The sequence below is a fragment of the Botrytis sinoallii genome, assembly GCF_014898435.1.
Source record: "Botrytis sinoallii strain Bc 23 chromosome Unknown BSIN_030, whole genome shotgun sequence".
Classification (NCBI taxonomy): domain Eukaryota; kingdom Fungi; phylum Ascomycota; class Leotiomycetes; order Helotiales; family Sclerotiniaceae; genus Botrytis; species Botrytis sinoallii.
The window spans coordinates 581,171-604,529 of record NW_024066057.1 but is presented as its reverse complement, the minus strand read 5'-3'; the positions used below and the strand labels follow the sequence as shown (position 1 = coordinate 604,529).

At 43.1% G+C, this 23,359-nt stretch overlaps 8 protein-coding genes across 9 annotated transcripts; 5 read left to right on the top strand and 3 right to left on the bottom strand.

The window, feature by feature from the left end:
• The first annotated feature begins 49 nt into the window (after positions 1 to 49).
• EAF02_011250 (uncharacterized protein) lies at positions 50 to 2,265 on the top strand. Its single transcript, XM_038907297.1, has 4 exons — positions 50 to 661; positions 729 to 975; positions 1,032 to 1,486; positions 1,569 to 2,265. Exons 1-4 carry the CDS (start codon positions 395 to 397, stop codon positions 1,656 to 1,658), a joined length of 1,059 nt encoding a protein of 352 aa, XP_038753041.1. The 5' UTR covers positions 50 to 394; the 3' UTR covers positions 1,659 to 2,265.
• Positions 2,266 to 2,729: 464 nt separating this feature from the next.
• Positions 2,730 to 4,485, bottom strand: EAF02_011249 (uncharacterized protein; the record flags this gene model as incomplete). The annotated part of the gene is made up of 3 exons (XM_038907296.1): positions 2,730 to 4,259; positions 4,328 to 4,411; positions 4,465 to 4,485. 3 exons carry the CDS (start codon positions 4,483 to 4,485, stop codon positions 2,730 to 2,732), a joined length of 1,635 nt encoding a protein of 544 aa, XP_038753040.1.
• A 1,162-nt stretch (positions 4,486 to 5,647) lies between these two features.
• Positions 5,648 to 7,540, top strand: EAF02_011248 (uncharacterized protein; the record flags this gene model as incomplete). The annotated part of the gene is made up of 2 exons (XM_038907295.1): positions 5,648 to 5,792; positions 5,847 to 7,540. The coding sequence occupies 2 exons, from the start codon at positions 5,648 to 5,650 to the stop codon at positions 7,538 to 7,540; spliced, it is 1,839 nt and encodes a 612-aa protein (XP_038753039.1).
• Positions 7,541 to 8,607: 1,067 nt separating this feature from the next.
• EAF02_011247 (uncharacterized protein) lies at positions 8,608 to 9,120 on the top strand (the record flags this gene model as incomplete). Of its 2 annotated transcripts, none has more annotated exons than XM_038907294.1 (3): positions 8,608 to 8,794; positions 8,885 to 8,979; positions 9,067 to 9,120. In XM_038907294.1, the coding sequence occupies 3 exons, from the start codon at positions 8,608 to 8,610 to the stop codon at positions 9,118 to 9,120; spliced, it is 336 nt and encodes a 111-aa protein (XP_038753038.1). The 2 variants fall into 2 exon arrangements, with proteins under 2 accessions (XP_038753038.1, XP_038753037.1); XM_038907293.1 differs by having other exon boundaries at positions 9,028 to 9,120.
• A 1,955-nt stretch (positions 9,121 to 11,075) lies between these two features.
• Positions 11,076 to 13,664, bottom strand: EAF02_011246 (uncharacterized protein; the record flags this gene model as incomplete). The annotated part of the gene is made up of 1 exon (XM_038907292.1): positions 11,076 to 13,664. One exon carries the CDS (start codon positions 13,662 to 13,664, stop codon positions 11,076 to 11,078), a length of 2,589 nt encoding a protein of 862 aa, XP_038753036.1.
• A 3,974-nt stretch (positions 13,665 to 17,638) lies between these two features.
• EAF02_011245 (uncharacterized protein) lies at positions 17,639 to 18,634 on the top strand (the record flags this gene model as incomplete). Its single annotated transcript, XM_038907291.1, has 1 exon — positions 17,639 to 18,634. One exon carries the CDS (start codon positions 17,639 to 17,641, stop codon positions 18,632 to 18,634), a length of 996 nt encoding a protein of 331 aa, XP_038753035.1.
• A 358-nt stretch (positions 18,635 to 18,992) lies between these two features.
• On the bottom strand, positions 18,993 to 19,916 carry EAF02_011244 (uncharacterized protein; the record flags this gene model as incomplete). Its single annotated transcript, XM_038907290.1, has 2 exons — positions 18,993 to 19,795; positions 19,850 to 19,916. 2 exons carry the CDS (start codon positions 19,914 to 19,916, stop codon positions 18,993 to 18,995), a joined length of 870 nt encoding a protein of 289 aa, XP_038753034.1.
• Positions 19,917 to 21,250: 1,334 nt separating this feature from the next.
• Positions 21,251 to 22,590, top strand: EAF02_011243 (uncharacterized protein; the record flags this gene model as incomplete). Its single annotated transcript, XM_038907289.1, has 4 exons — positions 21,251 to 21,421; positions 21,473 to 21,975; positions 22,043 to 22,113; positions 22,166 to 22,590. The coding sequence occupies 4 exons, from the start codon at positions 21,251 to 21,253 to the stop codon at positions 22,588 to 22,590; spliced, it is 1,170 nt and encodes a 389-aa protein (XP_038753033.1).
• Positions 22,591 to 23,359: the final 769 nt, after the last annotated feature.

Below are 23,359 nucleotides of genomic sequence, written 5' to 3'. Positions count from 1 at the left end.
TTTCTCTCCGAACCATCATAATAATCTCCCCACTTCCCCGGTCAAAGAAGTGCCTCTATAAAATATTAGCGTCCTCTGATTGCGCTATCCCTGTTCATCCACGCACCTCAAAGCTCTACAGAACAATTCAACCTACAAGACACTACAATTGCCCCGCCCACTTTTTTTACTATTGATACGAAAAAGAACGAATTCAAGAATCTAGAACTTCGATATCAATTAATTTATCGACAGAAGATAGGATATTCTACTGGTGGAATTGCTTTTGTGAGCGGTAACGCCGCTGTCTCACTGCAAAGAGGACAAAAATCCATCCCCCTTTGCTTAATTCCTACGACATCCCCTACTCATACATCAAATACTACAAGTATAATCGATTTTGCGATACGACCCAATGTCTTCTGGACTCACACGCAGAAGAGGTGGTGGAGGAGGAGCTGGCGATACAGAAAATGGAGAATCGAGTCGTGTTGCATCACCAGCGCCCAAGGCTGGAAATTCTCGCGATACAAGCGGCCCAGAAACATCATATGAGAGCGGAGAGAACGGTCACAAGATTGCCTTTGATCCAAGAGATATTAGCGAAAGTGCAGAGAGAAGCAAACAACCTAAGTTGACGTTAATGGAGGAGGTTTTGTTACTGGGATTGAAGGATAAGCAAGTAGGTGGCTTGATCTGGACAGGTGGTGGTTTTGCGCTTCTGCGATTGATACTAATGTTGTTTATAGGGTTATCTTTCATTCTGGAATGACAATATATCGTATGCGCTTCGGGGATGTATCGTCATTGAGCTAGCATTCAGAGGGAGAGTGAGCATGCAGAAGGATTCTTCGAGGCGGCGATTCCCCTTAGCAGACAGAGTAATTGAGGTTATCGATGACACCTTGACAGGAGAAGTCTTATTAGATGAAGCGCTCAAAATGATGAAAGCGAGTGAGAAGATGAGTGTCAGTTCATGGATCGATTTGATGAGCGGTAAGAAATCGCAATTTCGCACATCTTAAGATCTCAACATTAACATTATCTACTAGGCGAGACATGGAATCTCATGAAAATCGGATATCAATTGAAACAAGTCAGAGAACGTTTGGCTAAAGGATTAGTCGATAAGGGCATTCTAAGAACCGAAAAGAGAAACTTCCTTCTATTCGACATGGCGACACATCCTGTAGCAGACGGTGGAGCAAAGGAGGAAATCAGAAGAAGAGTCCGAAACGTCCTTACACAACGAACTGTTGTACTCCCAGGCAGTCAATTCCTCCCCGAGAATCTCGAATTCAGATATGTGAGAACAATTGCCATGGTATGTGCTGCCTATGCAGCCAACGTATTAGAGAACGCCCTCGCATCACTCGGTCACGAATCCAGAGAACGAGCATTTGCTCAAGTTGATGAGTTATTGGCAGAATATAGCCAATGGCCATTTGGAAAGAGAGCAGGAGGCTCAGCAGGAATAGGTGCAAACTTAGGACAGGTTATTACAGATGTATGTATCATTCTTTATTCACCCGATACCCCTGTCTGTGCACCCCTTCCTAAAATTACATATACTAATACCATGCAAATAGGAAGTAAACAATGGAAAGGATAAAGAACTACAACTTGAAGTCGTTGCCGCATGTTTAAGTGTCTTTACTCGTTTGGATTCTTTGCTATAATTATTTCTCACACATGCAATTCGATCCACGATCTCATACACAAGGCGGAAGTGGGCCGCATCTCGATGACACTTTTATGATGGAGGGAAAATTACAAAATATATCAACACACACGCACAAGGAGATCTTTTGCTATGCCACCGCTACATCACTCATTTTCGTTCAATTGGAAGGGGAGGAGGAGTAGAGGAGTCGGAATATTAGACTCTTTGTCCGTGAAGGAAATGGAGAGAAGAGAAAGGGAAAAGTTCACCTAGTAGTTTCACTCATCTGTTCTTATCTGGGCGGGCGCCAGGAAATGTATTTGCAGATACGGTACGAGGTAAGGGAGGAAAATTAAGATTCAAGAGATGAGGAACTTGGGCATGCATAATCATCGGATTTGCAAATGGATGGGGATTTTCTTGTTAAGAGAAAAAGAAAAATCACATCTTACCTTACTTTACCTTACCTTGCCTTATGTACCTTTGGAATCGTGTTGTAATAGCAGAATTTAAACAGATTATTAGATTTTTTTATATTTCGGATAAAGATGAAAATGAGGATGAGGATGAGGACGTTTGGTGTGAGTGATATGATGATTATGGTTATGGTTCTGCTTCTGAATAGGTATCTTGTGTCTTGTTCTTATATCTTTATGATTCTTAAGGAATATATAGGGGAGAGGGGTGTAAAAGTTTGCTGGTTTGTTGGTTGGTTGATTTATTTGTCTACTATTAGTAGACAGGTAGGTGATAAAACAGTGGTTTGTATGTTCTAGATTGAGATATTTCAATAATAATTCAGCTGTTCACAAAAATTATCTTGTACAAAAATGTTCATTGTAGATGGTATCGTAGAAGACTTCTCTTATGATCAATGTAACAAGTACAGTGTCATCATCCATGCATCCATTTTGCTGGATGAGAATGATTCTCCTCCTCTCCTGGTCAGTCTACTCCATAGACATGACACTATCACTTTCCTGTCCTATCCTACCTACCAACCACCACATCCTCTATTATAATTTTCCTATCCTCACTCCTAAACACCCAATCAAATCCCTAACAGAACATCATGTCACAATAGCCTTTATTTTTTCTTTCCTCCACCTCCAAAACTACCCTCAAATCCCGGCCTACTCTTCTTCTTTGCACCACCAGCTGGCTTTCCACCCTTTCCGCCCTTCTTTCCCTTTCCACCCTTTCCATCCCTCCTAGCCTTGAGATTCTCCTCTCTCTTCTTTTGTTTCATATGAGTTGCCTTCTTGACACCATCCATCCTGTCACCCCATTCCTTTTCACTCTTCTTCTTCGCGGCCTCCTTTCTCTTAAGGGTTTTCTTCAGTAACGAACTATCGTCTCGAACTTTCTCACCATTTACGCGCTTTTTTGCAATCAACCAACGTTCTTTCTCTTCGATGTCTTGACGTTTTTCGGGATCCATGGCTTCTAGACGAGATTGTTTCTTGGCTGCTGCGGCAAGTGCACTATTGGCATCTTGTGGACCCTTCTTTTTTGGTATGGATTTGAGTGCGGTCAAATCTTCATTGAGACTTTGTCCATCAGCGAATGCGACTCTACCGAAAGCAAAATTGTTTTCGGGTGAGCGAATTAGAGGGCTGAGCAAGCTTCCTGCTGGACTACTTCGTGCTGATACCAAAGCGGCTTCTCGCCTAGCCTCTTCGTCAATCTTGGCTTGGAGTCGGAGTTCTTTTTTGTGGGCTTTGCGTTGCTCTTCCTTTCTGCGACGTTGGTCCATGAGTTCTTGGCGATTGCGAACGGGGGTACCATCGGGATTGTTTGCCTTACGTTGAGCTCGTAGGGCTTCGATGCGAGCTGCTAATCTAGAACGGAGAGCTTCGGAGTCGGCTGGAATGGTAATGTGCTTAGGAGGGGCGGTAGGAGGGATAGTAGAGGATGTAGATGTACCTCCACTGGCATTGTCCTCGTTTGTTGCGGAGAAAGTAGATGAGGGCGGCGATGATTTGGTAGATTCAGGCTCCTCTAGACCTTCAGCTTCGAAATGACCAATTTCTTGATCATGCTCTGGTTCCTCATCGGCTGCAATTTCATGCTCGATTGTCTTTTTGGTAGGGGTCTTGTCAGTGGCAGTGTCCTTGGTCACTTCTTCAGCCACATCATCTTTTGTAGTCGACTCACTAGCAGGAGTGTCTTCGGTTGGTAATTCGACGACTTGTTTGGCAGCTTCCTCCCTCTTTGCCTTTTGTTTAGCTGACTTCTTGGCTGCCTTTGCCTTCTTCTGTTCCTCTTTCTGGTTTCTCTTTTCCAATTTTGCCGCCTCTTCTTCTGGTGTCAAACCTTTCTTGGATGTAGAGTCTTTTGGTGTCGCAGATTTAGATGTCTCTTTTGCGGATTCAGCATCAGTCTTCAGCTTCTTTGCTGGCTTCTCGCTGGCCTTTTTCAATCCTTGTTTTGGTAGTTCTTTCTCAATACCCTCGACTTCGGAACCCTCCTCCACATCTTCAGACTCTTCCAATTTTCTCTTCTTTGCTCTTTCATCCATGACATCCTTTGCGGTCTTTGCAGAATCTGGATCAAGCTTTGCGCGTCTTGCAGCAGCAGCTTGTTGCTTAGTTTGCTTCTTCTTTTTCCATTGATCCTGCATATTGGAAAGACAATCAGCATTGTGGCACTAGCAATTGAAACCAAGATGAATTTTCAACATACACTGGTATCTTCGGCATAGTAGTATTTCGCTGGAATCAAGGATAGCAATCCATCGAATGCCTCTGCATGCTCACGCAGTCTGTCCTGTGAAGAATTGTTAATGGATAAATAGGAAAGGCGGGGAAAAGAAGACAAACTTGAAGAGTGCTCTCTGCCATCTTTTACCAATGACAAATGAATTACAATACGAACACTGGTGAGATAAAACTTGAATTAAATAAATGATATATGTTTTGATCCTAATGCAATCAAAATAACATAACTATCATAAGAGTTGTTCTGTGTTTGTATGGTACCTAGGTGTGATTGAAATTGGAGTAAAAAAGTATGAAGCTTTTCTTCTTCTCCCTCTGTACGATAATCCGAGCCAAAATTAATTTTTCGAGATTTCTTAACTCCTAGTGCACGAACTTTTGATGAATTTTGATTGGTCAGCTCGAGCCAATCAAGGGTCGTTTTTATGGGGCTCTTGGTGAAATATCCATTTTAAGCGGACGAGGCGGGCAAGGTGAGTGGACTCACTCTCTCCTCTACCTACCTAGCACACACTTGTGCCTACCCTACCTAGTAGATAAGTGAAGTCTGAGAAAAATAAGAAAAGTCAAAAATCTCAGCCTCATACATCAGCCTCACACATTTTGTCGGTAGGTACCTAGGTACGTATCAATCGACATCGTGGCAGTGCAATGCTGCAAGTCAATCTTGTGGTTGGGATTTCTTGGTGACCCGCCAACAGATGATCTGATCAACCGAAAGCAAATCAATTATTTGCTGGGAATCGCATAAGGAGTCCAAGAATCAAGGATTTCAATATAGAAGTCTCATCTAGCTATTTATTATTCTTTATCTTATTATACCTGGGTAGCCCCAAGCAACATGTGGATCAAGTATATGATGTCGTGGCAATCATTATCACCGCTACATCTTTGATAACTTTCTCAATCTTTATAAGTTTCTGCGATTCCTTGTTGCACCAACCAGCTCCTTTTTCATCCCATCAGCATATCAGCCTCCCTTATTCGCCATATGAGACCCCAGTTCCAGATACCCACCACCTTTCCCTGACATATCTGGGGTGCATAGTGATATCGCAAAAAGCTTGATAAACCGAAACCCTACCAAACAAATTTCTCTTCCAAGCAGGCTGAGCTTTTTCAATCCGCTTCTTGTCAATAGTCCCCAGGTTTGATCTGCCGCATTTGTTGCTTTGCCTTCCTGTGTGTGATTCACTTCAGAGGAACGAGAGTGTAAAAAGAAAGAGCCCCCCTTCTCTTTTTTTCCAGTTCAGCCCCATCGTATACCTCAAACCGCCGGCGAAATATGTCTCCGCAAGATTTCGTTGAAGCAAACTCGCTTTCTGGTCTGATCCAGCTTGCTGGAAACCCTCCGAAGTATCCACGAAATCCAACCGAGCAGAAAAGGGCCAATCTAGTCCTCTATATCGCTAGAGTACCTGGTAGTAATGGTGCGTTTGCGTGCATATAGGGCGTTGATCGTCATAGCTGACTATGTTTTCTAGATATCATTCTTACAACCTTGAAACCACAACTCAAGAATGTCACATCCGAAGATGTCGCAAATTCTTTCTACTACTTACATCTAAACTCGGATGAGGATGCCCAACTCTTACCCGAAGAGCAGCCGATTCCCTCCCGGGCACTGTCTAAAAAGACTTTACCCCGCAAGCCTCTACCCGATGGCTCTAGGGCCCAGTCTTTGGATATCGATAGGCAAAGTGTATTAAACTTGGAGCGCCTACAGCACCAAGCACCTGCGCTAGATATCCAGAAGGATGATACTTCGAGATACGATGAAATCGTGTCCCCGCGTGACAACGTTGCCAATACGCCAATGGTAGCAGAAGCAGGTATTGCTCGGCGGGTTGTAGGTCAGCATCCTTCTATGGCGCGGTCAAATACCGTCAACAGAAAGCCTATGACGAAAATAGTCCCTCAGAATTCGATGTTCACTCCAGGGTCTTCTCAGACTGGTACCCCTATTCACAATGATCTGGAGACATCACACCGGCCTCAAAGTAGCCATACGATGTTTGAAAGACCCAAACCAGTTGATGATTCTGCAAAGGCATTTTCGATAACTATCATTCGACGAGATCCAACCTCGGGCGGCCAATGGAATGTCGGCATAGTTGAAGGGAAATCAAATCCTCCCACTGTAGGGATGACGGCAACTAAAAAACCTTACTATGACATTTCTGTACATATCACAACGCCAGGCTATACCTATTTTCGCAATCATACTCACCCGATAGGCAATAACAAGCTCGGTGGTACAGCTCAAGCTCGGGAGTCACAAGGAGCTAGATTCCAACCCTCCGGAAATGAAGTCCCCACATCAGTGACGCAAAAGGCTGGGGTCTCCGGATCTGGGTTTCACAGTCAAATATCGATGGAATGGGCTAGTTCATGGAATCAAACTTTTAAACAACACAGAAGGGCAATATCTGATTTCTCGACAAATCACAGCAGAAACAACAGCGGTAGCTCGGAAGGTCCGCAGGAATCTGATCCAGAAAATCGGTCCGCGGATGGGACCGAAAATTCTCGCGCCAAGGGTTACACATTCTTAAGTCCTTGGGGAGGTACCTGCACTTTCTCCACTGGTGGCGCTGGCCGGTCCTTACGTTGTCTACACAAGCTACCAGCCCCAGTCTCCGCAGATTCCACTGCCTCTTCGTCAAGCTCTGTAACTGTGAGCGAACTTCGCTTCAATTTACCAAGTTCAGATTTATTCGATAGAGAGAAGATGGACTTGGCTGCAGCTCAAGTCAAGAGTGGGTCGACTAAACTCACACGAAAACTAGGAAGTTTCCGTAAAAGACTATCTAAGCCTAGCCCTCACCATCCATCTGAAACTCAGCCGCATCAAACGTCTCATGCTATCCCATACGCAAGTGACGGGACAGATCTTTCCCATCTGCCACCTAGACCTTCCTCAATTAGCTCGTCATTTGAAGAAGACTCTCCGCCCTTGACACAAAGATTAAATAACTTCTTGGACGAGCTGACAATCTCGAACGATAATGACGATCGGCTAGACCTTAGTATTGGACAGGAAAAAGCCGGTGGTGGGAACAGAGGCAAACGTGCAAAACTTGGGAAACTTATCATCCATAACGAGGGATTGAAGATGTTAGATCTGATTATAGCGGCTAACATTGGCGTTTGGTGGACCGTTTGGAATCCAAACTAGGCTCATATTTGGAATGTGTACTTCTTCCGCATTTCTGGCACGCATGATACTTGAAAGGGGACAAGGAAGGTCCGCATAATCTTTGAATATCCAGCTATATGATCTACGAAAATTTCACCTTGCCAAATTTCAGTGGCGAATTGGCGCTAATATTTATGGAATCAAATACCTATTTGGAGTTATTTTAGTGTGGCGCATTCATCGGAGGATTATGTCAATGAAGCATCACACGCTCTACAAATCATCAGCCGCGTAGATATGTCTATTTTCTCCTTCGTTCTGTGCTTTAGTGTTCCCCCTAGCCACTATCTATGATGTACAATTTCAGCTTAATTTCACGGGGACCTATGAGGACTCCGACGATCCATCGTTGTTGCTTGTTGACTTTTTCTATTCGAGTATATGCAATCTCGCAACGTGGCAAAATTAACTTCATCTAAAGTTCGGTATTGATGTAGTACATCATCACATGGAAACTGTTTGATTTGGCCTTTCCCTACGCATCGATCTCTCTTGGCCAATTGCAGGTTGCTTTTACACTTGCTTTTACACAAGACTACGTTCCGCTATGATAGTCCTTTCGTTTTCTATGCAAGAAACGACCTCATTTTAATGATTCACATGAAAAATCAGGATGGGAATACTCAGTTCCGAAAAGAGACGGTATAACAGGCAACAAGGACGATTGGCGTTTTTCTAGTGACATGAAAGCTCTTTCCTCCGTAGTCTGAATACACAATGCCATCTCCTTTGTCCCATCTCGCTTGATTGTGAAGAAAACTGCACCTCCTTTCAATATTTCGGCCTCTTGGCGGTCCCTTGGACTGTTTACTGGGGGCGACAGCTCTTGCCTCAATTTTCCAGTGTTACTTTGGTGAGGAGAGTTCCCATATATAAAGTCTCATACTTCTTCCCCTCTGCTTCTCATTTTTTCATCAACTCATCAACTCATCAACTCATCAACTCACATTTGCTTGACTTTGCTGAATAACCTCGCTTCGTACAAACACTCTAGCTCATTCCATTTGCTTTTGGATCAAGTCAATAAACTCTTCCCTACAATCAAGATGCGTTTCACTATCGCTACTGTTATTCTCTCTTTGGCCGCCATGGTCGTTGCTATTCCCACTACGGAATCAACAATCTTTGCTCGTGGTGGAGGTCAAACCTGTGCTCAAGGTCAAACTCTCTCATGTTGTCAATCTGTTACTAGTGGAGATGATGGCATTCTAGGCAATCTATTGGGGTTGAACTGTAAGTTATATTTCATTAACCCGTTAATATTCACCAATCTACAAGTAGTGTCTCGTCCGGTCCAGAAGTCTTTGCTAATGAAAATAATAGGCGCTGAAATCCCAATCCCGATCATTAGTGTCTTGCTTGGAAGCAAATGTAACTCCGCACCAGTCTGCTGTAATTTGAACGGCGGCGATACCAGCGTAAGTCTTCTCTATTCTTCATTAAATTTCTTTATCTTACATGGCTAGCCCGATTGCGATGACGATTCTAACAGTGGTGGTACACAGGGTGGAATCAATGTTCTCACCAACAGCTGCGTTGCCATTCCAATCGTTCTTTAAATGGTCAAAAGCCTCGAATCCTCCACGAAAAGGAGCATTACTGATCAATCGATCATCACCCCTTTCCTTATCTCCCATCTACCCGTCATCTCAGCATCAAGAAACATCTCTTTTGACTTCTTCGACCTAAATCAGCAATATACACTTCGAAGCATTAAGCATGGAATCCAGCCGGGTGGCCGTCTTTACGTATATGTTTGTTCTCTTTCGGCACTAGGACTCAGTATTGACTTTGCGAGTGTGTGATTCTCTCTTCCTTTTCAGATGATGTCTCAATTCAACATTGGACACTTCTCTTTATTCTTTCCTCGTGCATGGAATCTCGTTTATACATGGATATTGATATGGTTGTTCAAATGGTTCGGTTTGGAAGAGTTACATATTGCCAGGCAGTTACTTTTTACTTCTAACCTGAGAGATATCATTAGTATGTATGTGTGCAATACAGAGACTTTTCGCGATACTGCCACTTTTACTTTGGTGAATACATGTGATTCTTGATGGTGACGCAAATTTGTTTTATATTGCATTGGTGAGTAAAGCAGGTCATCTGTACCATGTCTCATCGGGTGTACGACTCGGTTATCTAGGTATCTTACTTTGAGGCTGGATGGAGTATGTGATACGGCAGGAAATAACTTGCTCATGATTTTATGCGCACGCCACGGAGATACACAACATGTATTTCGCTGTGTATTTGGGGAAACAGATGTTTGGGGAGTTGAGATGTGGAGATGGGAGGGGTAGAGTGGATGTATGGGGTATGGGGTAGTTAAAGATATAGCTAAAAGGTCGAGTTTGAGTTTGAAGAAGACGATATGGTTGTTGGGTACTAGGAACAAACAAAAATACAAAGATACATCGATAGGGTGGGGTTGTATTTTGTATTTGTATTTGTGAGAGGAAAGGGAAATGAAGATGAGGGGTATGTATTTATGATGTGTGGATTTATGGAAGTGTGGTAGTATGTACCTATGTATCTTTTTGATAGTGGTAGTGGTAATGGTAGTCGTGGTGTAAATAGTGGCGTGATCATTGTGTTCACTAATGTGATGTGATGAATTGTGATGGGGGCTAAATTTTTTGATGTGTGAGTATTTATTTATTTATTTATCTATCTATCTAGTAACGAATTGACTTTTCTGATTCAGTTCATAGTGGCGAAGAAGTGATATAGTTGTTTTTGGGGTTGTGGAAGGAGGTAGAGAGGAGGAGGATGAGGAGAACGAGGAGAAGCTAGGCTTTCCAGGAATAGAATCGATGGATATTTGTAAACTGCATAGTACTTATCTGATATATAACTTCCTAAGTATAATATAGTTGAGACTTGGAAGGAACAACTCTGAAACTTCGATGTGAGGGCTATGCGATTGTGTTATCTATTTATTTGTATTTTACGTACCGAGTGTGAGTTTGTGATGGGGTTTGGAGGGTTGTGGTATGCTGTTTTGAACTTGGAGGGTTTCTTGAGGCTGATTTGGATGTTGATGATCGAGCTTCTTATGATCCTGAGATGTGTGAGGGGGGTTTGTGTCTGATTTTATGGTATGTATGACGAGGGGTGTTTGACTAGGTAGGTAGATATAAGGTAGGTAGGTATACAAGTAGATGCAACATTAGAGGGCTTTTGACTCTCGACTTTTGACACTTATTTTTGTCTCTATAAGATGCATGGGTGAAAAATGAAGCAGTCAGTAATTTTAGGAGGCGAGAGGAGTTGAAAATCAAAATCTTATAAAGTGTTCTATATACTATAATCGCTTCTGTCTATCATTATCATACCAAAACGCCCGCTTGAGGAAATAGTACAAAGGAGCTTAATTCCCTCCGTCCGATTTTTTCGTCGAATTTCCACACAAAATTAAGGATGACAAAAAGGTGCTCCAATCCATACATCAAAAATCATGCCGGCATTCATCCCAGTCCAATCTCCCTATACACCCAGCTTCCCTCTCCTAATGACTTATGTACTGAAACACCGCACTAACATCCTCGTCTCCACACTCCTGTCTTAACAACAGATCCTGTATTGTTCCCAACCCTGCATTAACAAAATGATTCCATGTACTCGTGTCACCATACATCATCGCCTGGGCCTTCAAAAACTGTTTCCCATCCGGCTTGCAACGTTTACATTTGAACGTATCATGAGTATCACTCGTCGTGTCTTTCCTATATTGAAACAATTCTCTCAAAGAATCTAAACTAAAATGTCTTTCGACATCTTCCGCAGAATCAACAACACAGGATGATAGCGATTGTTTATGGGATTGACGTTGGAAGATCTTTTCTTCGATGGTACCAGTGGCGATAAAGCGATATACGAAACAATCTTTCTTTTGACCATCACGCCATACTCTAGCGAGAGCTTGTTGATCAGCAGCTGGGTTCCAGTCGGGATCGAAAAGGACAAGTCGATTGGCTCCAATGAGATTGAGACCGCATCCTCCAGCTTTACTACTCAGCAAAAAGACAAATTCCTGACCATTCGGATCGTTGAATTTGTCGACTAGCTTTTGACGCTTCGTTACATTCATGGTACCGTCGAGACGTAAAGACCCATAGCCACGGCTTCGACATAGTTTATCGAACATGTCAAGGGTTTGTGTGTAATTGGAGATTAGCACGATTTTATCATTGGTATCCTGACGGATGCGTGCGAGCATGCGGTCGAGAACTTGCATTTTTCCTGAATACCAAGGTTTGATATCACGATCGCGACCGCGACCATCTTTTGGAACGTAATCTTCGGGCCAGTATTGTTCGCAGCCGGGAAGATCTTCCGAAAGATTTAAAAGGTCAGGATGATTGCAGAGTTTCTTGAGCATGCCGATAGCTTTGAGGGGCTGACTTCCTTTTCCTCTCAAAAGAGCTTTAATGTCTGGACTAGTGATAAAATGATTGTATAGATCGAGTTGAAAGGGTGCGAGACCGCAAAAGACGACGTGCTCATATTTGACAGGTAAATATTTGGAAAGAATGTCGTTTGTTCGGCGAATGATAAATTTGTTGACGACGTTGAGAAGTTCTTTGATGCATTCGTCCCCCTTTTGTCGATCTTTATCGCTACCAGCTGCATCTCGACCACGTTGAATTGGCAATTCATATTTCTTACGGAATTCCATTCGAGTGCCCAAAAGACCTGGATTGGCGAAGCTGACCAAGGAGAAATATTCTGTTAAATCATTCTGAATTGGTGTTCCAGATAGAATAACTCTCCTCGTAACATTGAGACTGTTCAATGCTACAAATGTCTGACTGTCTCCATTCTTCAAACGATGACCTTCATCACATAGCATCAGTCCAATTTGAGTGTGTTTAAGCTCATCAACATAAAGTCGTAAAGTCTCATAAGATACAATAATAACAGGTCTTGTAATGGATCGACCACTAGCTATAGCCCACTGTCGTAATTGCTGAATAAGTTCCTCCTTTGAAGCTTTGCCATCGATTGCAAATGGCTGAATGGCATCCGGACCTAGCCACTTGACTAATTCATTTGCCCAGTTCTTGACTAAACTCGATGGACAAGCAATGATCGCCTTGTTGATAGTAGGCTTCCCAGCATCAGTAGATTGCTTCAACATTGTCCACATAAGAGCAATGCATTGTAGAGTCTTTCCCAGACCCATCTCGTCTGCCATGATACATCCATTCGCCCTATCGTCCACCATACCAGTAACGCATCTGTACATGAACTTGACACCTTCAATTTGATGAGGTCGCAAAACTTTCGCGAGTCGAGGATCTATCACAACAGGAACCTTAGGTCGTTCACCTTCCACAACTTTTTTTATTCCCAATATTTCCGCAAGACTTTTATGTGCCAATGGGGCGTCCAGCTTCAGTACCGGTTTCTCGGGTTCGCCGTCCTTCTTCTCGGTCTCATTCTTGGCCTCTTCTTCCTCTTTCTTGGCTTGTTCTATACTCCTCGGCTTCTCATCAATCGTAGGGTCATAGAGAACAATCGCAAACTCGCCACTAGGGTCATGTAAAGGTTTCGCAACAAACACCGCTCCCTGCCTCAGTCCAAGTGTTGGCGGCGGTCGATTAGGATTATATCCTCCCCCATCTTTATTTATCAATGGTACAGAAAATCGTTTCCTAAACATAGTGTCCTTATCCTTAACTTGGAAAACAGGAAACTTATTCGATTCTCTATTCGCAAGAGCTAATCGATCCTCATTTGTCCAAGGTTTATCTCCATCTTCCGCTTCGCCATCTGCACCTCCATAATCAACCTTTCGCCGCTTTCGAGCGGGCTTGACGGAGGCTCGGGTTATTGTCGCTGAACCAGGACATCGGAATGGTTTTACTAATTTGTCGACGGATTGAGGAGTTCCACCATATAGTCGTCCTCTCTGCGTCGAAGGAGGAGCATTCTCCTTATCTTCGCCCGATGTAATATGAAAAGGTTGTTTGAGCCTATCCTTTGATTGAGGAGTGCCCGCAAGTCCAATCCTCTTTTTCCCCGCGAGAGGGATTGGGGTTCGTGCCTCTGTTTGCGCGTCAACAGTAGCGTTTTCACTCGGTGGCGTTATCATTATGTCGTCGATTAAACAGACCCTGTGTCCTGAACGCGCTACTGTGACAATTCTAAACAACCAAAATCGTTACTTTTTTAATCAAATTGTGGTCGCGGTTTTGCAATTTGATGGTATCAGATTTCTTGATGTGGTGTGGCGATGGAGAGAGAGGGTTGAATGTTGAACGCGTTTAAACTTCGCGAAATCACGTGACTGTACACAAACACAGCACTAGTGTATTAGTTCCTTCCGTATCATCCGTTCGGATTTCAATCGCTGTGCTGAATCCACGATCTTTTCTCGACTTCCATTATTGTTCTCAATTGCAAAGTAACGTTTCATAAATATCTCACAGCTAAATTTGATTCTCGCATGGTCAAAGAAATCACTGATTGGTAGTTTCCTCTCAACAGTCGCCACCTGTGATTCTCCTTTGCCCCCTTCAAACCCTTTGCTTTCCTTAATTTGGCATTGCATCCATTACCTTAAGAAGATTTGTAAGAAGTCCAGAGACAGTTCACATCGCATCTATCATGGCCCGATAACTGCTTTGCTGGTTGAAAGTTCTTTACACATAACAAAGAAAGTGCATCATTGAGGAGCTGACTGTTGTATGATTACAATGCTATTCATTGAAAGCCAATACTCGTTGCACACTATTGTCATCTCCAATCTGACGTCTGTGACATATCTTGGTCACTTTCGTGGTGTTGGATAATTTACAGTAATGAACTACAAAAGACTCAAAATTACAATTGCAATTCTAATGCGGGACCCTTCCTCCTATCCAATGGGGTGAAATGTATTTTGTATTTTCGAACATTTATTTGCTCATCTATCTCTTGCCTGTGACAACTTGGATGATGTTCAACATCCAATTCTCGCACAGGCTGACATGAAAGTACCTCGAGGACTGTTTGGAATGCTAGCTCGAGATTTGAAAGTTCTATTCAACTGGTCCATTCCGGCAATGGTGTGTCTCTTCCCTAGCTTATCCCTATGTGTACATGTTCGAAGATGGTAGTAAAATGAATTATGGTGTAGAGTCTTGAAATGTTTTGCAACCCTTTTCCCCTTCTGTGAATCGTCTTTGAATGTGTAAGTCTTTGGAAAACTCTCCACTGCCAAAATTAAGAATAAATAGTGTGACGAAGAGATCGTGACTAAATCATTCGTCGTGGAAAGTCCAAACGTGTCTGCGATCTGAAAGAGACTTCCTATGTTTATAAGACTTGTGAGGATTCATAATAAGTCCACTAAATCACTTATTAATATCTTACTAATTAAGAGATATCTTAATGACTAATATGCATATAATATGATCTTATATTATAAAATCATATTATCATATAGTTATATAATAGTATCTCTTATCAAATTGATTTATAATGGAATAGAATGAAATGGAATTAAATAGAAGTATATGGGAAATATCGCTAAATCGATTGGTTGTACTTTCTTTTTATTATATAAAATTATTCTATAAGATTCGATTCAAATCAATCTTATTTATAAGCATAGAAAATACTAGAATTTCATTATAAACTATATAAACCTAGGATATTCTTTAAAGAAAACCTAGGAAAAAGTAAGCAATTTCATCTCAACTCAGCCTAGCTCTTCTAAATTGACTTCAATTCAACTCTTATATATATTCGATTTATCCCTTAAGCTTAAATTGACTAGATCTTCCACTATCATTATAGTAATAATATTCCTTATTATTATAAAAGCTAACCTCCAAGAAGATTGATAGGAGGAGCTCTAGTATTTCTGATCAACATCGAAGAAACACGTCTCGCAATAGGTACAAAAACACCGAATACTAGAAGCCCCGTTGCTGCCTTGTAGGCAGTGTCTTCATTGCCCGTTTGGAAAGCACTGCGGAAGCTGAATGATGCATACGATAAGAATCCCTTCGGCGAGAAAAACGTTTCTGGAATTTGTTAGCAAGACCTCACCCAAATCAAAATCATGAGCCTAACGAGATCATGCTGCAGACTCAAATATCTGAAAGAAATCATCAGAGAAAGACTGGCTCCGGGAGCTCTCATTTCCTGATACAACCCACTCCCAGAATAACGATGCAGTAAAAAGAAACCTCCGCGCATATGAATTGTGGGCGAGCTGGCGTACGCGCTGATCTAGAGCCCTTGTGCGAATACAAAGAGGGAACCCCTTGTAACCCCACCTCCCCCTTTCAAAGACTTATAGTTGTCCCAATATACATCATACAACCTCTCTCATACTCTCATACATTACTATATATTACTACCCTGTTACCGAATGAGTTTGCCTGATATAGAGACTCTACGCTATGCGAAAAGCGTCTGTCCAGAATCTCGGCACATTGATTGTCTCCTAGGCTCTAAAACATTACAATAAGTAAACAACAGAGCCGAAGGAATCACCCGTGGCAGCAAGCTGCGGAGGCGTCAAAGTGAAAATACAGAGTTCAAGTAGAAGAAAAGCTATGCTGGATCTAGAGCTCAGAATTCGCATACTGAGTATGCAGCGGAAGCACAATCAATCAGAACTGAGAAGTTCCATGGTGTCAGCCAGAAATAAATTGTGAGAAGGATTTGTGTCTCGACCTATTTACGCACTTCTTTCCTCGCCCTGTCTTCTATCATTTGTAGCCGAGCCATCCTCTGTGTACCACACACCTCTCGACTTCTCGAGGGCCTCCGCCACAGAATCTCAGAGATCATCGATTTTCCTGCCGATCCTTATATCTAACTCTTCTACTAAGATACGTCTCGTGAAGCATATCTGTCTCCTGTACGGTTTTGATCAACACCATAATTTGTTTTTGAGACTTGCATAGTATGACTGGGTTTGAACTTTGGACTTTTTCGGTGACTGAGTCACTACAAAATTCTCCAGCCCCCTCTCTTTGTACCACGGATATGATATGAGATGCTTGTCTCAAGAGGGACGTCCTGTCTCTTTCTAACATGGAATGCTTCTTGGCTGTCCATATTTGCATAGTGACATCGTCGATCTACTGTTGGTCAAGGTTAGTTCCTCTTCAGATGGAGCCTGGATGGGTGACGACGAAAATATGGAATTCGTGTAACTGTAATGGCGCATGTTGACGTTGTATACGGCTTTCAGACTTCCAAAGCAAGATTTTGAAACTTAAAGGGGAGAAGGGGTTGGTTCCAAGCATTTCTGTATTGCCTTCTGTCCAAGATTTAGTGCAAAGCCATTCTACATTGTAGGTATATGTCGGTGTCGTCTAAATTTGTGGACCTCTCTGTATGAAAAAAAGCCCTCTCGGCCCCCTCGTGATAAAATTGGTTTTCGTGTGAAGCAAGGGCCTCCAATTCCAAAATGGGACAAAAGACGCCAGCCCTTGAGTTGCTTCCCTGTTCATTTTAATATATTAGAATCATACATTATAGGAAGTTTAGCAGTATTTGGTTGATTGCCGTTGTGTATCGAATAGAGTCTCTTGGGTGGATACTCTAGCTATGCTTCATGGTACTGATGGACCCCTTGATTTCTGTCTGTTTGATTTGGTTCGGAAATTCATTATTCCGTTCCAGAAAGCTAAGGTTAATGCTTCGCCAAGGAATGTACCCCGCCAACTTATATTCCCGATTCTTTCTTTGAACCTCTTGGGTGCCAGCAAAAACGAGCGAATGAATTCAAGTTATTGAGAGTCTAAATCAATACCGGTGGATATCTTATTTTGAAGTGCAAAGGCGTCTCTGTTGCTTAGCGCCAACTATGATAGCTAGCTTTCTATCATAGGCAAAGCTGGAATTGAGCGGAGGAACAGTACAGTTGTTTACTGTATATATAGTGAAGCAAGCCACACAGGGCTTTCATAGAAAGTGCTGTGTGTTTCAGAGCGGGAACCAATCTACAGCCTATCCGCAATTTATCGCTCAGATTTCAATCGGCATACTATCCGTTGATCCGAGACATGATCCCACGATAAAGACAATTGCCAATACCCCTTTATTATCCACACAGATCGCACAATGTCCGCAGATTTCTGGGCTGGTTACATTAGTGGTGCCATCAGTATCATAATCGGCAACCCTCTCGATCTTCTCAAGGTCCGTCTCCAAGCCTCAAGTTTGTCACGTGCCAATGGTCTCTCTCCGATTTCCACCCCGCTCACTTCTACTCCGCCTATTACTACCGCTTTCCAAACCCCGAGCTCCCTTATCCGTGGAACTGCCGCGCCCATTCTCTCAACTGGTGCTCTCAACGCCCTTCTCTTTGTAACTTATAACAGAACACTCTCATTCCTCCACCCTACTTACACCCCCAACCACCCGGAATCCGTACCCCTATTCTCGACCTTTCTTGCAGGCACTATTGGTGGTCTCTGCTCCTCTATTGTTTCTACCCCAACAGAATTGATAAAGTGTCGCGCTCAGCTCTCTAGCCCTCCTGTCTCTTCCCTGGCGATAGCTCGCTCTATTGTATCTACGACCGGGATTCGAGGTCTGTATTTCGGGGGTGTAGTTACCGCGTTGAGAGATAGTATAGGTTATGGGTTTTATTTTTGGAGCTATGAATTGTCATCGCGTCTCTACTCTTCTTATGTCCTCTCGTCATCGCCAGGAATGGAGGTTGTTACTACCAGTCCTAGGGACGAAGCAATTAAAATTCTCCTCTGCGGTGGCGTAGCCGGTGTAGTGACATGGGCTAGTGTTTTTCCCCTTGACGTTGTGAAAACAAGACTACAAGCTCAAATTCTTTCTCCTACACTGGTTTCAGAAGCCACACCCCTTCTTATCGGATCTCCACCATATAAGCCCAGAGGAGCCTTAGAAATAGCAAGACTAGCATATCGCAATGAAGGCATGGGCGTGTTTTTCAGGGGATTAGGTGTATGTAGCTTGAGGGCTTTCATTGTGAATGCAGCGCAGTGGGCAGCATATGAGTGGATTATGAGGGAGCTGGGGGCCAAAGGTGGGATCGACACTGGCGTCAAGGATAGAGGCAAGAGTGAGATTCTGGTTTAGAAGGAGATGATTCGGCTTGAAATTTTCCTTTGGAGACGAAACTTTTGCAGATGGTGCATACATAGAGGAAGAGGTAGGAAGTCGGACAAAGGCCATGGCAAAAGAATAAAGAAAGAACATTTGGATAGACGTTATAGATTAGGATTGAAAACTAGGTGTAGTAAATAAAACCAGACAAGGTGCTCTTAAAAGTACCGCCTGCACAGTCAAGATAGCGGTTAGCTCAGGTACATGAAATCCAGTCAAATTTCAAGACTAGCTTGTCTGTTACTTGGTAATTACTCAACGCTAACGTTTTAGCCAACACTAATCAATTTGTATTCTAGATAAACGTTGACATTTACACGATACTAAACATTTAAGTGCTGAAACATTGACCACCGTTAGCGCTGACAACACTGCCAGTCATCCATGCACTCTCTGGACTACAAACCATACCGACAACGCTAGCGATTTCTTCGACGTATGCTGGACGACCACCCCATTTCTTACCAACTGCCTTGACCTCTTCGGTATCCCACTCACGTACACCTGACAGTGGGATCAACGGACTCCATTGTGCTTGAGCTGCAAGCACATCGTCGCTACATTGACGGAACATATCTGTAAGTACCGAACCAGGGTTGATAGTGTTGACGGTGGCATTCTCAGCCAATTCTCTTGACCAAGTTCTTGTCATAGCCTCAAGTGCACCCTTCGTTCCATTGTAAAGCGTCAAGTATGGAGTGCCGACCTTTTGTCCGATACTGGAGACGTTCACAATTCTTCCAGATCGATCTGTTGGTAGGTATGGCTTGCATGCTCCTGTAAGCAAGATAGGAGCTAGCACGTTGGTCTCGTACGACTTGATAAAATCCGCGTGCGTAACTGATTCAAGAGGACCAATGCCAATCATAATAGCAGCACAGTTGATCAGGATATCAATTTGTAGCTTGTTGGTTTTGGCATTTGGTGGCATCTTTGAGTTACACGCCTTAATGATGGCTGCACAGCCTTCAGGTGTAGAGATGTCAGATCGACATGGCACGGCAACAACTCCATGATTCTTAGTAAGCTCTTCTGCGAGTTCAGCAGCAGAGCTGTCAGAGCCTTCGGTTAGATAGCTGATTAGGACGTTGGCACCCTTAGATGCGAGGTTTCTTGCAATACCAGCACCAATGCCTGGAAACAAGGTTAGCTAAGACACTGAGAAACGAGTCATTTATTAATCCTTACTTCGTGCTGAACCTGTTACAATCGCAACCTTGCCCTCATGTACTCGACCGGTGTTGTTGGAAGCCATTATGAATATTGGATCACTAAAAAAAATCTTAGGTACTCAAAATCTAGTGCGGGCAAAACGTAAAACGTTAATTTTCCAAAGCAAGTGACGGGAGGAAGGAAAGAAGAGACTATCAACCCCCCACGTTTGCATACCAATGTATGGGACCCATACTATGGGTAACATGCCCATGACACATGACGGCGGAGCAAAAGATTACTGAAGAGGCAATGAATGGCAAATTTAATCAATCCCACGCTGCATTCGTGAGATTCTGAGAATCGTCTCCGCCCGGGGAAGGAGAAGCACGAAGCCTCCTATGCAAAATCTCTCTTCACTGTGGGGTCATTGGTGGTGAACGTTGGGATTTGATATACTACGTATGATCTTGCATTGTACAGATAGTACACCGTACAGAGCCTGTCAACTTCTCAATTAGCCGGGGTCTTGACCAATCCGTCCACAAACTCTATCGAAAATAGAACCTTTTCATCTGGAAAGTTGAAACTATCTAGTCGGTAAGACTTGCAGAGTTCCTCAGAAAATTTAAGTTGCACGCAAAATTCTGCAACGGAGCAGTTGCCAAGCTATTAATCGAAATGAGTACGTGGTTTTCATTAGTGAATCAACGATTGTGCCGTGTTTTTATCGTCTAGAACCTTCATTTCATGTATAATATCAAGAATATACCTCTATTGAACTTCACTAGTGACAAACGGGTATTCTATGGCTTCACATTAAAGTTTCAATACCCGGTAATATCGTGAAAAACACAGCACTAATCCATCAAAAACGGTCCACTAAGAACCCTACACTAGCTTAAGGAGGAAGTCGGTTGTTTTACGACAAGAGCTAAAAAGTGGGACAAGCTGTCAAATTTCTTAGAGCAGTTCTCTAAAAGGCTTTTGGACATTCAGGATTGGTCAAGGTGTAGTCATTCCACTCCACCACGATCCGTTCCACCCATTTTGTAGTGGAGAATGTGGGGCTAAATATGAAAGGGGCGGAAAGTGGGATCATTCTCACTAAGTACTACCGACTGGAATCAAAGTTTGCATGCCGTGATAGAAAACGAAAACTCTGGAATCCCACGAAAAGGCTCGTCCTCTCGGAAGCAAGTGAGCGAGTCCCAGATTCGGAGCAAACGCGGAAGATCAGTGGATGGTCTATAGAATATCTTGTTTCCGGAACCCTGGGGAAAACGTCTATGCATCGGATCCCTGTTATAATATAGACTCCTTCAGGCTATAGAGTATGAAGAAATACATCATGTCGTTGTCTCCAGATATGATGTTACAATTCTTCACAAACACACATCGCGCTACTCTTTGAACAAGAATCAACTCGACGCGCAGATGGCTGACGTCGATGCTACAATACTCCCCCTCGAAGGATTCCCTTTGGCAATCTTCGCCGTGTCTCTTGTCTGCCTTTTTATTTCGACGATTACTATAGCATTAAGGACATATGTCAGGATTAATGACAATGCATTCGGCTGGGACGATAAATTGATAGTCCTAGGACTGGTAAAGTCACTCTAGCTCTTCAATTCTCAACTTGAAATTAACTTTTACTAGATCGTTTACATTGTCGATGTCGGTTTGGCTTGTCATGGTACTCGAGTTGGGCTTGGTTCACATAATGGCAGGCTAAATACCTTCTTCTCGGTACAAGGCACAAAGTACCTCATGCTATGGATGATGCTATATGTTCTAGGTCTGGCAATCATCAAAAGCTCGATTTGTGTGACTCTCTTGCGCATAGCTAGCGCGCACAAGACTTACCGCTTCTTCGTCTTGAGCTTGCTCGGCCTCACTATCGTTACATTCTTGGTGACGTTTATTGGAATTCTGCTTCTATGTAGACCTGTGGCTGCAAATTGGGATACGTCGTTGGTAACAGAAGGAAAAGGGACGTGTTCGGGCATGGGCACAATGATCGCATTGAGCTATACCTCGACAGCTTGTACCATTGTGACAGATCTGGCTTGCGCAGTATTCCCTGGTGTAATGCTGTATAGGACGCAGATGCCACTGGGAAGGAAGATACAAGTGGGCTTGCTTTTGTCATTCGCTTCTGTGTAAGACAATTCCTCAAATCCTCACTGCCTAAGCGTTCGATGTAACTAACCAGGGGTTTTCAATTAGTGCTTCAATATCGACAATGATTCGAGCACCGTACATTGAACACTATCGCACTCCCACTGATAATCTGCTCTGTAAGTTATCCAGCAGAGTTCTTTAATGACAATAATGCTTATAAATCTCTAGACTATACCGGTTTTATCGTTCTCCTATCCAACATAGAAACAGCCATTGGTTGTGTAGCAAGCTCGATCCCTACAGTCGGTCGCTTTTTCATGCGCAACAGCGCCACAAAGAAATCAACATCTGACGCAGATGGCCCAAAAGATCTCGTCACTTTTGGTAGCGCACCGATAAGTGCCCGACACAATACCAAAGGTCGAGTCTTTCGCAATCCTACCGACACCGGTACGACATTTGCTACAGTGCACGCACACGGAGATGGAGATTGGAGTAGACTGCACGATGGAGATTCCGATCACAACCCGGATCTAGATACTCAGCAGGGAATTCGCGCAGACTATACTTATCAAGTAGAGCTGTCCAAGTCGCCGAAACACAACCAGTCGGAATCTGTCAGAGAATTGGCCCATGATGGATCTTCATGTTAGGCAAGGGGAAAATCTATCCCTCATTCTTCTATTTTGTTATTTATACCCAGATCATCAAGGCGCATATGGCGGGGCATCTTTTAGTTGCAAAAAATTAGACACTTACTGCATTGTACGATTAAAGAAATATTGACGGCTTTCATCATGTTAATAAGATCTATCGTATTTGTTCTCATATTTTCCTAAAATCTTCATAACTACATAAGTGGGGCTAGCCAGACTCAAGATTAGCGAAAGGTTATCACTTGTGGAAAAATATATCATCCATTGACAAACCTTAAAACTGTGGACCATAGAGCAAGTGCTATTCAAGGGGCCATACCTTTATTCAAGTGTAAAGTAACAAAGACAGATCGGCAGGTTTCCATCAGTGGCAAAATCTGTGTCTACCGATTATTCTATGGAGCCTTATAGCATTGAAGATACTGTTGGCGATCAAATGTGGAGTGAACATGCGGGTAAAGTTAAGCCTTGTATTCAATCGCCGCGAAGAAATTATTACTTGAAATCAAGAATTGAAGTAACACAAATACCAAAGAGCCACCAGAGTTGATCTCACACCCTCACTCTATAAGTCGTCCTCTTCATGCATCTTTTCCAAACGTTATCATATACATGGAGCGCTCTGGCCATCTGACAAACAACGCTCCGATCAACATTAAAAATCCACCGTCTTCTGTATCGTAAACCATCATTGTTCACCCACCCGAAACTTTGCTCAGATTCGGCCAACTGTGTGCCAATTCGAGATCTTGCCGCGGCGACGGTG